Source organism: Xenopus tropicalis, chromosome 2 (genome assembly GCF_000004195.4).
Source record: "Xenopus tropicalis strain Nigerian chromosome 2, UCB_Xtro_10.0, whole genome shotgun sequence".
In the NCBI taxonomy this organism is placed as follows: Eukaryota; Metazoa; Chordata; class Amphibia; order Anura; family Pipidae; genus Xenopus; species Xenopus tropicalis.
The window spans coordinates 33951962-33969081 of record NC_030678.2 but is presented as its reverse complement, the minus strand read 5'-3'; the positions used below and the strand labels follow the sequence as shown (position 1 = coordinate 33969081).

The following is a 17120-nucleotide window of genomic DNA, read 5'->3' as shown; positions in this document are numbered from 1 at the left end:
AAGAATCAACTTTTTATATATATATATATATATATATGTATATATATGTACAGAATACAGGAAAAAAAGGTTTGTAAAATCTAAAACAATACAGTTAATATTTACAATGGATCTAGCTTGACCAACCTCCACAAAGGAGAAGTGGCAGTATTACAATAATTAAAAAAGGGGAAAAGGGGGAAAAAAAAAAAGACAAACAAGTGAACAACAAAATATTTTGTTACAGACAGAAGCCAGAAGGTGTATCACACGGAGCACTGTACACATTTAAAAATTTAAAAAAAAAAAAAAAAAAAAAAAAAGCAGGAGGGTGTGTCTGGAGGTAAAGTATTTCAGTCTGTTGATATTGTACAAAACTCCACCCTGTCCCTGTTGTCTCTATGGAGCTCCTATTATTGCAACTGTAGGCAGAACTGCGAGGCTGAGGAGTGAGGGACTTGCATGAAACAAGAACTTTATACTGAACGGCTGAAACAAACTGAAAGGCTGAAACAAACTGAAAGGGATTCTTCTTCTTTAAGAAAAACTGAAATCTGTTCGGTAGAAAAAAAGTCACTGGCACCAAATAGAAAAGGGGGGACGTAGATTCATTTGCAATTGCATGAAATGGGGGGGATTTTTGGGGATTTCACAAAGTATTCAAAATGTTTTGATCGTGTCTTAGCAAATTCATTCTGGGGGGGAAGGGGGGATTTGTTTATTTTTTTCTTATAATAAAAAAAATATATATTTATATATATATTTATAATATATGAAATGTATGATAGAAATATGTGCAAATGCCCCTAAAATCTGAGCAAAAGAAGGGAAAGAAAAATAAAAAGGTGAACTTTTCTTCATATCATGCAAATGTGCAAACTCTTTCTGGCCTCGTTGGGGTCCCGGGAGGCCAATGAACTTGTTTGCTCTGCTGAGTCAAGTGTCTTTTTAGGAAAAGTCGCCTCCTAGCATTCTATCTAGTGTTTGGTTCCTATGGAACAGAATTGGATCGTAGGACCGGCACCTGGTGTGGTGGTTTGAGAGACAATTTGTCATCCAAGTCCAGCTCTTGTGCTAAGGCATCACTTTCACCTTTGGGCTGCCTGGTTGCAAACTCTGTGATTGAGAAGAGAAACTGGATACAACCCAACTTAATATAACTTCCATGGTGCAAAAGGGCGGTGCCTTCCCAGCCTGCTCCACTTCCTCCAATGAGACTAGAACTGCTGGCTTTGCAGTTGCATGACTGCGGACCAGGGCCTTGGGCCTGAGAGTTCATAACTACTTCTTCTTTGACTGCCTCTTCCTCAGGATTTTGGCTCTTGTGGCGTTCTAGGATATAAAACACGAACATTAGACATGCCCACCGGAAAGTAAGAACTAAACAAAGAAGGCTCACAGTTCATCAATATTATTCTTGCATTATTTCAGTGTTCATGAAGATGGAACTGGAAATCATTAGCACCATTCCAAAGTCATCTGCCACATCTGGCTCAGCCAGCCACCGAAGCAAAGACTGAAACACGCAGTATGACTTACTTAGAACGCTTTGCACTTTGGCAACAATACTGCTTGGTGGGGTAGGGATGATTTTCTCCGAGAAGTCACAGGAATAGAGCACATTGTCCACAGTTGTTCCATGTTCACTGTAATTCAACAGCTCATAATGCTTTGTGTTCTGAGAGGTAAAACAATGAGAATGTATTAATCCAGGGTGCTTCAGGGCAGATATTGCATTCATTTAAGTGCCACCTCCCTATAACCACTCATAGCATTGTTCTGTAACAGTCTATGCAGCACAGCACCAGGCCAGCTGGCCAGGCACCTTAGGCAACCCGGGCAGGCACCTTGCTTTGAAGTGATGAGCGGGCAGTAGGCACCACAGAGTGATCAGGACTGGCGAGCAGGAAGACAACAGATACCTTCCAAGCACCCCCACCGCCATTGCACACTAGACACACCATTTCTGCCTACCCCTAGTTCCAGACCAACATACATCTGCTAATGCAGTGCCTATCCTAATGTATAAACACAATGGCTCTACTGCATAGGCATGGAATAGCCGGCCCCTTGGCCTTTTTAATCCGGCCCACCAACGACGCCAAGTCTCATCACGCGAGACTTGGTGTCATTGGCGGGCCGGAATTAAACAGACTAAGGGGGCGTAGCGCTGGCCTGGCCCTGCCCGGTCTGGCCCGGGGGTAAGTAAATGTGGCCCGTGAGCCAAAAAGTTTGCCCACCCCTGATATAAAGCCATATTTCATTATTTAGAAATGTTTTATAAAGGAAAACTAAACAAAGTACACTACTTATAAATACAGTAAATTTCTGTTTAGGTAGTAAAGGGAATGGTTTGCAAAGCAATAAAATAGCACTGTTCCAAAGGACCCCAAGCATCCCTCCCAATGACTTTACAAGGAAAAACCTGGCTCCAGTTTGGAATTTCATAAGTGACCTGGTTGCTAGGGCCCAATATAACCTATTAACCAGGCAGTAGTCTGAATAAGAAACTAGAAGACGAATAAGAGAGGGACTGAATAGATCAATATTTCTTGGCTGCAGGGGTCAGTCACCCCAATTTGAAAGCTAGAAAGGGGGCAAAAAAAGGCAAATTTACAAACTAAGACCCATTAAAAAGTCACTAAGCACATGTCATTTAATACTATACTAACCGTTAATTACTTTTAAAGCACTAACATTTTAAAGGCAGTCTCAAGCAAAGACCAGAAAAAAAAAAAACTCACTTCGTCATAAAATATACAGGCGTGCTTGCCAGACACATAGTTGCAGTGACCATAATTTGTAAGGCACACATCCATGTCTGCTCCTGCAACGAGAGAATGCTCAGTGAACAGCTGATTGGCATAGCAAGTAGATCTGCACAGTTAGTACAATTGTTTCAAAGTCAGTGTCAGGCAAAAGGGTGCATGTTCTTGCCAATACGATGCACTTTATGCAGGCAGAAACGCACAGAGATAAATACAGACACATCTAAAGAGAGTGAGAAAAGGCCAAAATAAAACACAGCACAGCACACACAGAAAAGTTAAGAGATGTAGGGTAAGGACTAAAGATGAATGCAGAGAAAGGCACAGATGTACTGACAGACACATTTATTTTTCAAACACAGAACAGAAGGTATGGTTTAATGTACTGAATGCCCACAAACCTGTGCCAATGTAGAGAGTCCGGTAACACATATTGACTGGAGCTCCAACACCCATCATTAGAGGGTAGAATACAGCCCTGGCCTGAACATCTCTTCTCTGGGCTGAAAAAAATGTATTCAACCAATAGGCAAGTGAGCACAAAATGAGCTGAAATAACCTAATCAAATGTATTTATTCTGGTGTTCTCTATACGGATTTTACATATTTTATAATGTCTGCACGTTATATCTGGAAAAACACATTGTGATCAAAAGGGGCAGCGGAGGTGATATAGCGGTGTCAGCATAAGGTTGTACATAGTGTCTCTTGCGGAAGGAACAGAAAGGCATGTGCCGTTTCAGCAGTGATTTAAGATAATATTGGAGGCTTACAATCATTCATTTGTTTAATAAGCATTGAGGCCATGGGTTAACACATTCGCCTGAGGAAAGGGTTTGGCACATTGGCATAGGGTGGCTTAATTGTAAATCTAACCTTTTAAACACCCACATTTTAGCATTTTCCTTCACTTGTGTAGGGTCAGGACAGTAATAAACCTGCCTCACCCAGGTCTCTCCTACAAACAACTCTCAGGTTCAGCTACCTGCTTAAACCAATTATTATCCTTCCCCACAACCTACTATAATTTACTATAACACTGGGAAAGGTACTGCAGGGTAAGGGTTGGAAGCTTTGTAAAACAGAAATGCCAAGAGCTATTGGTTATTGGTGGCATTGAAAAAATCTGTATGTGAACCAGTATTTACATGTTACCCAGCAATTATAAGAAATTGGGCTTTTTTTTAACCAAAAAACTATTTGCTTATGAGGCTTTTGTAATTAGCCATGTAGCTGTATATGCCCCACCTTACAACAGTTTAAGTGTTAAGGTATTTTCTTCTGCCTCAACAAGTTTTTGTTGCTCACTGCTGGTCTCTGCCCACGTTTAATTTCACAGTAACCTGGGGCTGGTGGGGCAGAGTTGCTTTTATTATTGTTAACATGCACTTATAAAATGCCAATATAGTCCACAAAATTGTATTATAAATGGGTGTACACATTAAACATGCAAAAACAAGAAACATACAAAAACAACCAACAACCAATACAAGAGGTAAATAAGGCCCTGTGAGATGTGTGAAGCTTTTAAATACTCTGTGCAATGACCATGTCCGGCACTTCTATAGTTAAATTCCAGTTGGGCCACATCCCAAACGTACCTTCTAAGTGGTTTGTGAGTGAAGGTGCTAGCTGAGGACGGGTGACACTTGCTACAGGATGCTCTTTCGAAGAAAAGATCTCCTGGATTCTCTGCATGGCCAAGAACTTCACCAACTTTTCATCCAGAAGATTAATCTGGATTTCTGCAACAGGGAGAAATACAGTGTAACAGTCAGTTTGTGCCAAAGAAGCGGCATTTGTTCTGGTATGCATTCTCTAGCGCACAGCAGTAAAAGTGCTATTAATATGCAGCAAACAAGATGTCAAAGGAGGAATGAATGCACTAAATGTATGATTTAGCTTGCCTTACACCTAAAGCAACATGCACACTATAGAACATCTGTACTGTGGGGTAGAAACTCACTGTGGTGGATATTTATAAGAAAAAAAAGGACACAAAATGGGGCTATGGCATATTGTTAAACATGAGACCTGACAAACCTATATAGACACAATTCCACAGACTGAGAGGAAGTATGGATAGTCTTCATGGCTTGTAAGAACGTAATTCCAATCCCCTAATGCTACAGCCACACAGGGCTGCTTCTCGGCCGGGGGATAAACACAGACTAAGAATCAGACGATCTGCTGGCTCCTGTCTCTCCACAGAAAGGCACGGCGGCAGCCTTTGTGCACACAAACGGAGTGAATTTCAGCACAGAAGTGAGTGTAAGAATTTTCACACTGAAATCTCCTCTGTGTTTCTAGACCCAGGTCAATGTGGTGCCTTTCGGTGCAAACATGGGAGCCAGTGTAGCCCAGTGGATCAGCCTATTCTCAGTCTGCGTTTATCTGCAGGTCGAAAAGCAGCCCTCTGTGGCATAAGCCTTAGGCATTTCAAAATATTGATCAAGGGGAGGGTGGGGTGCACGACTGAGCATTAGCGGGGTTGGGAAATGGTTAGTACAAGTCAAAGGAACACTATGATGGGTACATTTCTGATTAACTATGTCAGGGGAAAAAAATATAAATATATATTTATTTTTGTAAGTTCTGATAGTGTTTATATAAAAAAGGAGGTATTATTTCCACATTAATGTCTGTCCATAATGGAAAACAACAACAACTTGGTGCAGAATATTTTATGAGAAACTCACCCCCATTACCATCCATTAATGTTCGGAGGGAATTAGTAAGCTCCATCATAGCCGAAGAGTTTACTGATAATGCAGAAGGAGCACTTGAAGCACTATCAAGTAGCAATGTACTAGGTCTGACTTTCCCATCTACAGACAAAAAAAAAAAAAAAGTTATACCGATAGGATGTTTGGTCACCAGTTTGTGTTGGAAGCACAAATCAGTTGGCAGACATTTTAGTCACACAAGAATATAGGTTTTACCTATCATATATAGGAACTCATGCAATATGTACATCTTTCCAAAGGGTAACATAGCACAGAATAGAAAGTCTTTTAAGTCCAAGCATTCATTAAAAAAAGCTCTGTTGAAGCCTAATGCCACAGAAAACCCATACCAAGCACTGGCAACATGTGTATCATGCTCCCAACTCACTCTTAACTTATAGTTCTACTATTACTATAACCTGCTATTTTCCATTAGGAATAAAAACCCTATTCAAGAGAAAAAATGAACTACAGTTTGGGAGAATGTCTATCACTAATAAGTCTTTTCAGGGGGCCATAAACACCCATATACAACTTAAAAAAAAATGTAAAAATGAAGAAAAAAAAAAAAAAAAAAGATTTCAATTAGGCAAATTGTTATGTTCAGGAAAAGCCCTTCTCATTGAAATCATAAACCAGTGAACCATTAAGGGCCAGTTTGTAACCAGTGGACTAAAATATGAAACCCAGTACTTACAGCAAGATTTAATGCCCCTAAAGGAATACTCACATTGTACATCTACCTTTTAATATTTCCATTTTATGTATCTCTATTTAGCGCTGCCCAATTTTCCGTTACTTATTCCCTCATAATTGTCGCGGGCGACTAATCTGCCCGCAAACTCTATCCCACTGGCTAGAATGTAAACCGCCGGTGTGATGGCATACACGGCACCACAATTTACAGAAGTCGCCTGAAGTTTCCTCAAGGCAACTTCGGCAAATCGCGGCATCGCGTATGCCAACCCACCGGAGATTTACATTCTAGCCGGTGGGATGGCATTGCGGAGAGATTAGTCGCCCGTGACAACGAAGATTTGTCGCGCGGAAACTAATCTCCCCGTGTGTCACGGCCCTTAGGGTGAAGAAACACAGAGCTAATAGAAAGTACTTATGCACAGCTACTAAACGCCAGAACATACATCTGTTTTAGTAACAGTGACAAGTAGCTGCTACTAGTAGCTCTGTGTGTCTTCACCCTTAGGCTAATGTCTCACTGGCCATGTTAGTTGCCCACAATAGATCTCTGCAACTAACCGCTCTGAATTGCCTTTCCACCAGCAACAAAAGGAATTGCTTTAGTTTTCCGAAGCTGCCTGTAGGAGGAAACTTTGCGAGACTTCGGAAAACTGAAGCGATGCAAAGGCCTTTCCACCAGCCATTCCTATCGGTGCTGGTGGCAAGGCATTTTGGAGCGGTTAATCTCCAGCAATAGCAGAGATTTATTGCGGGTGACTAACACTCTCCTTGGGACATCAGCATTAAGGTGGCCATACAAGGCCCAATCAGCACGGTGTCAGACTGATTGGCCCATGGGCCAATCTGACAAACCATATGATTATCCATAAACATACACAGCACCTTTCTATTGTTCTGTTCGGAAACAGCAGGAAGTGTGGAGCCACGGATATGCATCTCCTCTTCCTTCACCAAAGTAAAATTTTCCCTCATGGCCAATAAGCCTCAAACCACCAGGATTGAGGTTTATCAGTTTTAGGGGCACCGCGACTGGCCATACATAGTCAAATGGTACGGTCAGAATTGTCCAAATTGCCTGACTGCAATCATTCTCCTTATCAATCATTATTAGGGCTCAAAATCTTGCAATAATATTAACAATGGGTTTCATATAGAATGTCTGGCCACCGTTATTAAGATAGCTAGAATCTAAGCCATAAAACAGGACCTGTTGGTTTGAGAAAAATAATAAACATGTAGGAATGAAAAGCCACCCAGCTTACCTGTAGGTGGTGGTGCTGCGGCACAAAGCCTTGAGGCCCCTGAAGCTGCAGAGGTTACTATGTCACAAACAGCTTGTGGTGGTGTAAGTGCCCTGGTACCAGATAAAGGTGAACTGACAGGCCTTGAGTCATGTTGGTTCACAGAAGCCCCAAGCGGAGTCTGTGCATTTTTCCTTGACAAAGTGCTAGAGGGTTCAGGACTAGTACAGGAGCTTGGAGGGGTAATGGCTGGTACTGGCAGCCGCTGAGTGCACATGGTTGAGCCTGCTGTTGTTTCAGTTTTCACAACATGGTTTGGGAGAGGCACAGATGCTGTTGGAGTGCCTGAACGAGGCCGTGCTTGTCTTTGTGACAACATTGCAGTCTGTCCAGTCAGCCTTTGAGGGTCCATCAGCTGTTCCATGGGCTCTGGGCTAACACTGTTAACATGAGGCCCATTTGCTTTAGACTCTGATACAGCAGGTCCATTTGTGGTTCCACAAGCAGCTGTGAGACATGGTTTTAGGACATAGGCAGTATCTTCTTGTAAGGATGTGGTCTGACTTGCAGAATGCAATCCTACAGGTGTGGGGAACTGGGGCTTGCCCTCGGTGTGCTGGTGAGAGTTGGAAACTGAGCCATCAGCTGCAATAACTGGCTTGATGTCCAATGAGTCTGTGTCATCAGAGGTCCAGGAAGGAGGCATCTGCTTAGCAGATAAATACTTCAGTATGCTGCACTGAAGTGCAACCACACTACGGAGCCACTAAAGAACAAAACAATTTCAGCAATTTAAATCAAGCATATCAGGTCTGAAGTTGCACAGGGGGTATGTAAATTTAAGAAGTAGCCTTTGTGGCCATGTAGGATAGCAGCTCATTAAAGAATAGCCTGCTATACAACTGGGTGCCTTTATCTGAAGGCAGAATAGTATGTATAAAGCACTGCAAGTTACTCTATATTAACATTTCCACCAAAACCAAACTCAGCACAAGGAACTTCCTATGGTTGCCTATGAAATGGCCCATCTCTGTGCACTGTGCAGGTAACCATGGCCCCACTAGCATAAAGTCACACTACTTAGACTGCTAGCCAAGCCCCCCTACTGCCCTCTAGCAATGGCATCATACTGGGCTAAAATTGCAGCAAGCTGAGCCAATAATGCTTTCACAAGAGGAAAATATACTGCTGGCTCTTAATATTTCCATTTTTTTTTTTGTAACATTAGCCTTAGAGCAAGACAGTAACTTGCACAGGTGCGGGTAGCATCCAACAGTAAGACAACAGCTAATTCCCAAAGAAACTCTGATTTGGGGGGTATAATGTCACTTATATTTTGACTTCAGAACAGTGAAAGTCAAAAAATGTCCAATCTAGCCAAAGCTTAAAAATGTTATATGCATTCAGACACCAAGTAGGGCTCAAACTACAAGTCAGTCAGGAAAGACCTAAGCCATTGCAGTTTGTTACTGTGAAGGCTAGCTGCTTGAGGCATTTAAACGTAGGACATGCATAACTACAGCAAACTTTTACCTTCCGACCGATAACCAAAAGTAAGCAAAACATGCACCTATAACAAGGATAAAAGCTGTATTGGGTTAGGTATTCCAAAATATTATTTCCAGCTTCTTAATGCATAATCCCTTTTGACAAACCAGAAAAAAAAAGTGCAAGCTATGACACACGTGTGTGCGTGTTTATCACAGTCACACCTGCCTGGTTTAGGGAAAAGTAGTTTGCAGCATCTGCCTTAGACCAACCATACTGTCCAACAAACTTACAGACCGCAACAGATCCAGTTTACAAACATCTATTTACAACAACACTAATAAAACAGAAGGAAGCTCATTTTTGAGGATGTCAGACCAACTGACAGTAACACACAGAATCTGTATCCATGCAGTAAGATTTTAATTTGTAAAAATGTAATTACTGGTCAGCTAGGTAAACTGTGGAGCTGCACTATCTTGCTTGAACGTGTTAAAACTGGCACTTACCTCTTGCTGCTCGCTTTGGTTAGCTAAGTGCTCAGAGTGCAATAGGTGCTTTTGAGATTCCCCAGGGTCACCGCTGCAAATCAATTCCCCGTCGCGTATTCCGGCTGGAGGAATTAACTGAGGAGGAGCCTGATACTGTGCCTTAATAGCATCTGGAACCTAGGACAAATAGGCTCAAGTTAGAAATTATGCTATTTATTAGAGGTTGTAATGTAAAGAAGAGAAGATTTATGGTCAAATATACTAATTAGATTAGAAAACAAGACTGTCAAACTGCCTAGTAGTTTAAAGCAAGTTTCCTGAAGCCTAACCAACTCCTACTGAAGTCCTGAGTGTGCAATACAGCACAGTGTAAGCATGTGGCTTCTGTTCAACTGAACTGTTGGTTGAAACACTTGGGAGTCTGTGCACCAGTTCACTTTAAGTGAAAAGCAACTGCACCGTTTTTCATCTTGGTATGCCACAGCCCTAAAACTGTCACAGACTCTTCTTTCAACAGCACTGTAAATGCAAAATGTACTTTTTAGATTGGGGGTAAATGATTGCCATGAGTCCAGCCAGATTGATTTTACATCTGGAATTGAAGACGTAATAATTACAAAATAAGAGTCTTTAGTACTTCAAAGGAGGCCATACACGGGCCGATTCGGCAGCTTATACTAGCCTGTGTATGGGCCCTCAGGCATGTCTACATGACTGATATCTGCCTGGAAATTGTCCAGATGCCACTCATGCAGGATTAAATAGAAGTGCATCTCCTTGTTAATATGGTCCTTTCCTACAACGCCTACATCCTGTCAATGTGATTTGATCGTTTGGCACCTCTAGGTGGACATATCAGGGAAAGATCTGCTCACAAAGCAATCTTTCAGTGTATGGCCACTTTTACTGTGGTTAACTAAGTCTACCAACACTCTGCTTAAAGACCAAATTGTTGACACAACAACACAACATTGGCCAAATTATGCAAGCATGACTACTTACCTTGACAGTGGGTTTCTTGGCGGACGGCAGCAATCTACGGTTGGGGGGATTGAGCTTGTGGATGCGGCTTAGGAAGTCTAGCTTTACAGCATGCTGAGAAATGCCATCTTGGAAGCGGTCAAACACCTGGCATCGGTTACTCAGGGTCATACTCTTCTGGTTAAGCTAAAGAAAGCAAACAGAAAATATTTCAACACAAATACAAAAATATACAGGACTATTAATTCTCAAACATGTGGTTCTTCATATATGGGGAGATGCAGTGGGTCTTTACTGCCACACATTAACAATAGTACTCTGAAGCTCTATATCCTGGAAGTATCTATTGATATCACTGAGAATTAACATAATGCTTATCAAGCAGCCCAAAGTGCAGAACCACCAGAAGAGCATGTAGATAACTAATTTGCAGGAGGCAGGAAGGATAGTTACTAAGTTCAGGATAGCATACAAGTCTTATTTAAGAACACAGAAACCTAATTATGTTCAGAATTGTTTTTGTGTAAAGCACCTGCTAAAGTGGATTTGAAAAGCAACCCTAGATAGCTTGATCACCATTTTTGGAACTAGTATTCCAAGGTTAAGCTACCTTCATGGAAAAAACCTGTCTGCTAGAATTATTAAAATAGCTTGCTTTACAGCATGCTACAATTAGTCACATTGGTAACATTATGAGAGTTCACAGACAAGTGATATAGCATTCCAGCACTACTAAAAAGAATCCAATACAGGTTTTCTGAAATTATGCAATTCTCTTTAGTACAACTAGTACAAATACTAAAACTGGGTGCATAACTGACTAAATACATTCTTGGGTTGAGAAGCAGATTTCAAATTTGCCCCAAAAAAAACCCACAGCTCTTATTGATAAATAAAAATCTTCATAGACACTTCTCTTACTGTTCTCTCTGCTTCAAGAAAAAATTCTCAGGCTTATATAGGTTTAAGAAAAATGCAAACATACAAATAATTGCTTTATTATACTGGCAAACATCATATTCTTCATTAAAAGTTTGAAAAGTTAAAATACATCTTTACCACAATGTGCTCAATATGGTTGGGACACATCCAGCGGCCAGTTGGCATGGCAGTGAGGGGTGGGTCCAAACAGTCCATGTGAAACAGAAGGGGGCAGTAATCACACTGAATGAGAGGTGCAACTCGACAGCTCCTTGAATTAGATGAAAACGTGCTTTAATGTATCACACTTTACATCGTAAATGATACAAGATCTTTTATAGCATATTGGGCAAGCCATAAAGTTTTTTGGAGTGTATCAAAAGCATTCAAAGGAAATGGGCTACAGAACTCTTCAGATTACAAAATGAGTTAGATGTTATTAGCACATAATTGTGCCTTAAGGTTAGTTATCCAAACAAATGAAAGACATATAAATAAACTACAAGCGTTAAAAGGGACATATAGTACAAAATTTCACAATGGCCTAAAGCAGGGATGCACCAAATCCACTATTTGGCCAAACCCCAAATCCATCATTAAGGGTTTTGGTCAAATACCGAACCAAATCCTAATTTGAACATACAAATGTTAGTGTGACAAAAAGTATCCTGGTAAAAAAACGCCAAATTCCAAACCAAATCCTGGATTCGGTGCCTAAAGCATGCTAATTAACATTAAAAAAAAATGTTTTATTTTTGTACCTTTTGGATCAAATTTGGATTAAAAAGTAAAAAAAACTGCACTTGACCCACCCCTTTTATACAGTCCCAGTCCAAGGCTTTTCTCTGCTCAGGGGCTGCCAGCACTTCCAAAGCCAGAAGCTTACACTTAAGCAGGACTGTGGGAGGCGCTGATGTCTTTTTGGCTCCCTGACTTCCTTCCTTGTTTCATGTCCTGATCTCCTTCCGCTCCTGCCACTGCTGCCTTTACCACCACCATTCCCAATGCCATCCCTTAGCACGTCCTCGCATCGTATCCCTGCCACCTTACCCAAGCGGCTCCCTGCGGTTTCCCTTGATCACGTCCCTGCTGCCTTTACCACTTTCCTTTATCGTGCCTCCTTTTTTTCCTTTTATACAGATCTATAAAAGGAAGAGCGGCAAAGGCAGCAGGGACACAATCAAGGGAGACAGCAGGGAGACACTTGGGGTAGGTAGCAGGGACTGTTTGGGGAAGGTGACAAGAAGCCTTTTAGGGCAGTGGCAGACGGGGAGATTAGTCGCCCCGCGACAAACCTTCGCTGCCACGGGCGACTAATCTCCGAAATCGCCCGAAGTTCCCTCTCAAGGCAACGTCGGCAAGTTGCTATAGTTTTCTAACTGCTACAGTTTATATAAACAAGCTGCTGTATAACCATGGGGACAACCATTCAGGCTGGTAAAATAGAAGAAAGGGCACAGGTTGCATAACATAAGCTCTGTAGAATATAGTGGTGTTTTATCCATTAACCGATATGTAACCTGTGCCTATTCGCCTTCCTTTGAATGGCTGCCCCCATGGCCACGCAGCAGCTTTGTTTATATAAACTAGGCAAACACATAACTTTTACCAGTGGAGGGCAACAGTACATTTTATTGTAATTATTTTATGCACTTTTGTTTTTTGGTGTTACTGTTCCTTTAATGCCCTGCTATTAAACGGTCTTTGAACATATCATCTAAATACAGAACAATGGTTGCAGCTAAATAATTATACTAATGCGCAGAGACAGTTTATCATTAGCTGCAGGGAATTAGATCTAAACAAAAACTGTAGTTATTGGATAAAAATAACAATGTTCAGAATCAGTATATAATTACAGGGAGTATCAGCAGCATAAGACTAATATGTGCAAGCTGAGAAAAGACACAAGAAGGACCTTGGAAGGGGCTTTTCTTGCTATCACAGTGTTTAGTCAGTCAGTGCTGTGACCACTTCCTGTGGGAGAAAGAAGAGAAACTCCCACCTCATTTCAGCCTAGACTCAGAAGAGAAAATAGCTCTTTGCAGCTTCTGATATAATGAGGTTTTTAGGAGCTAAAATGCTTTCAAAGTGTTTTTTTTTTCTGCATCATTACATATTGCAAGGAAAGAAGCATAATATACCCGAACATGAGTATTATACAGATGCCCCCTTTAAAGGATACTATAAAGATACAAATTGCATTCTCACCTGCTACAAGTGAAGCAAACTTTAACTGGCAAAGGAACCAGGCCATTGTGATCCAATTCGTGCTGTGCTTTCTTGACATTTTTTCCTGACATTTCCTCTTTCCTACGCCTTTTGCTGGTGCCTGTGAAGAATAAATAGTAGTTAGCTCTTTGAGAAGGGTCTAGAGAGGGAAAACAAGAATAAATCAGCACCAGTTGGCACAAAAAGGTCACAACTCAGTACAATGTGCTCTTACATTTCACAATGACAGAATAAAGACTAAAGTTGCCTATACATGCAGCAACCGGGTTAAAGAAATTTTATAAGCCTGTGGGGCTCAAAATAGTATTTGAAATTGTCACAGAAAAAATAAATATATATATATATATATATATATATATATAAACACATATCTTACTGTATATAACTAACATTTATTAAAAGGGTAATGTAAGCCGTTAATCTGTAACAAGTGATTGTCTACCACAGGACCGATGTATAAGCCTTACAATAACATTCATTAATGGACATATATTCATATTTATGAACAGAATTCATATCTTGAACATGCCTTCTGTAACTCACTGGGCTTTAGTTTGCCATTGGCAAATCAAGTGTATGATTGTTAGGTTCATATTCTCCATTACCTGGAAGTGCTGTGGTGCATGTAAGTTCATTGGGCAGCTGAAACTGGGTAGGGTTCCTCTCCATTGCTGCTGCAATAAGCAACTGAAAAGGTCTCTTGAGCTGAGAATGACTGCACTCAGAGTCCAAAGCAGATGGTTCATCGTCTATATCAATCATGTCCTCATCCACATCATTCTGCTCAGAAGTTGGAGTATCAGTGCTGGCGCTGGATGTTGGGGTTCCTGGGCGACTGACTCTCCTTTCCAGCATTCTGGCTTGTGCAAGGGCTCGGAAGGTGCCAGGAGCTTTTTCCGAGAAATCCAGATCACTGGTTGGGGAAACAGTCCTCCTTCCATACCTGTCAAACAGGCCATTTACCTGCCCCAACTCCTTCTTACGCTCACGTTTCTGTAGGAAAGAGAATGTATGCTTTAATGGTTCGCTGTACCATAATTTTTAAAATTTTAGCTTTGCAATTCTAAAAAGAGCTATATTTATTATAAGTATTATACGTAGGCAACTAGTGCTTCTCAAAGAGAATGTACTGGCAAGGAAGACATGTTGGAAAGAGGGTTAAGGAATCTACAGGAGAGACCAGTAATCTGAACGCCTGAAGTCTTAACTGTCCTTAAAATATCCTGTTTTTGTGCATTGCGACAAGGGATAAACCTTTTCCAAAAGTGTAAAATGTGTCAGAGTCAACTTTCAGTTACAATTAGTGTTAAATGTAAGAATCCCCTTATAAAAAAACAAACAAAAAAAAAACATGTTAGAGTGTTAATGGGCATAGTCTAAGCAACTACCTACCTTCCTGCGTATAGTACAGCGGTGACACATCCACTCTCCTGGAGGCAACATCTCTTCGCTCAGTGGAGGATTGCTACAAAAAGAAGACGACTATTATGCCAACAATACTAGATACAAATTCCATATTTCCTTTATTTATGCGTCATCCAAGCACTGTTGTCTTTCTATTCTGAAAAAACATTGCAGTTGAATTTTTATTTTATTTGTGTGGCTTTAAAATTTTTTGCATCACTTCTGTGTCTTAAGGTGGCCATACATGCTAAGATCCGCTTGGTGAGGTCGGTCCCCGAACTGATGGTCGCCAATATCCCCACCTACGGGTAGGCGTCCATCAGTTCGGGGACCGCATCAATGAGCCAATGCGGTCCCTGATCCAACTAAAAATCAAACCTGCCCAATTTCAGGCAAGATGTCGCTCGGGCAGGCCCATGTGCCATTAAGCTGCTGAATCAGTCTAAGTGACCGATATCGGCAGCTAGAATTCGTCCTGTGTACGGCCACCTTAACTGTTGTTCCTTTAAGTGTGAAGCTAAAAAGTAGATAAAAAAAAGTCCAAACTTATTGTGAAGATAGAAATGTAAATAATTCAATATACTTACAGAAAATGTAATTAAAAGGTGAAAATTTTGCTACAGGTCTAGCGACCTATAGAAGTTAACCAAAACATAACATTTACTTGTTGCTGGCTTAAAAGCAAACCTTGTAACGATTGCTATGGGTTACAGCACCTGGGTAAACGTACTGCCTCTTATTACATATGGGTAAAGTTTAAAACTAAGCCAATTGTAATCTTTCTTACAATATCACTTTTTACATGACTCAATGTTAATTTTAAATCACAAATGCCCCTCAAAAAAAAAAAAAGAGACCCTTGAAAAATTATAAAACATCCCACTTGTAGGTCAGTTCCACAATGTAAAACATATTCTATATCTTTACCAGAGGGAACCCTAGAATATACAGTATCTGGGCCAATGTTGAGCAATGAGGTGCCAAGGACTACGCAATTGCTTATGGCAGGAAGTACCATGAAAAGCACATCTGTAAAACAGGAAAAAGGTGGGACTATCTTAAAACCTTACATGCAGGGGCCCAGCATTGCCTCCGGTTCATCACCCTTGTGTACATATCACCAGAAATGTGTGTTGAAGATTATGTGGTACAAGAAACCACTTGTGGCTGCACCAGGAAAGCAAACACATATGGAGCAATAAGGCAGATTTTTTAAAGAGAACTATTATGAAACTAGGAATAAAAATTAAAAAAAAAAAAAAAATACAACCAAGAAAACAAAATATATAAACAACTCTTGACAGAGCCTGCATTTAGCTTTAAAGAATGCTAAGTGGCAGAATAGGGTGGAGTAGCTAAATTACAGCTGAAAACACACAGAATTCAATTTAGAAAGTACCCTTCTTCCTATAATGTGAAGCTTATATTACATTTCGTTATACTGCCCCTTTAAAGCACTGATAAGCCCAAAAGGCAATTCTTTAAGGTCCCCACAGAACCAGAAAGCACAGAGCTTATAAAGGTTGTTCTTGCCTACAAGGGGAGCAGCAGCTGTATAACTACAATGAATGGCATAGGAGGCTCTTTAGATGTAATAGTTTCAACCACAGAATAGACAAGCCCATAAATAGTTCTAAAACACATTTAAATTCAATTTTAGTACAATATACACAGTATTAGTCAGAGACAATGTGCCACTAGGGTTTTTTATTGTGTTTTTTGAACCTAGTTTTTTTTAGCGGCTCTCCAGTTTGAATTTTACCAACCAGCTGGTTGCTAGGGTCCAATCTACCCTAGCAACCAGGCAGTGGTTTATATGAGATACTGAAAGATTAAGAGGAGATGGTCTGAATAGAGCAAAAAAAAAAAAAAAACAACAAATTAACAATAAAATGTAAGCCATTAGAAAGCTGGAAGGATGGCAAACTAAATATAAAAAATGAAGTCTAAATAACAGGACATTTTATAAAGTTCATGTAAAGGTGAACTACCCCTTTAAAGCAGGAGTGGAATATAATCCCTTCAGCAGAGGTATCAACTAGTAGAAAATGGCGGACTGTTTCAGTAACAAAATCCACAAGGGTTGGACAGGTGGTGAGGAGGTTCTGTTTGCATAGATTTAGATGCAGTGCAGGAAAATGTTTAAATATCTAGGATCATAGGGACATAGGTTGTGCTTGCTTTCTTGCT

At 40.7% G+C, this 17120-nt stretch overlaps 1 protein-coding gene across 1 annotated transcript in view; it reads right to left on the bottom strand.

Annotated features, from left to right (window-relative positions):
* Positions 1 to 17120, bottom strand: part of phf12 (PHD finger protein 12) — a 37574-nt gene continuing 20454 nt past the window's right edge. The window contains 13 exon segments of the mRNA NM_001097256.1: positions 1 to 1311; positions 1519 to 1657; positions 2724 to 2806; positions 3149 to 3250; positions 4349 to 4492; positions 5447 to 5575; positions 7435 to 8179; positions 9411 to 9569; positions 10395 to 10559; positions 11433 to 11565; positions 13506 to 13626; positions 14132 to 14519; positions 14919 to 14991. Coding sequence (NP_001090725.1) covers positions 971 to 1311; positions 1519 to 1657; positions 2724 to 2806; positions 3149 to 3250; positions 4349 to 4492; positions 5447 to 5575; positions 7435 to 8179; positions 9411 to 9569; positions 10395 to 10559; positions 11433 to 11565; positions 13506 to 13626; positions 14132 to 14519; positions 14919 to 14991 — 2722 coding nt within the window. The 3' untranslated portion in view covers positions 1 to 970.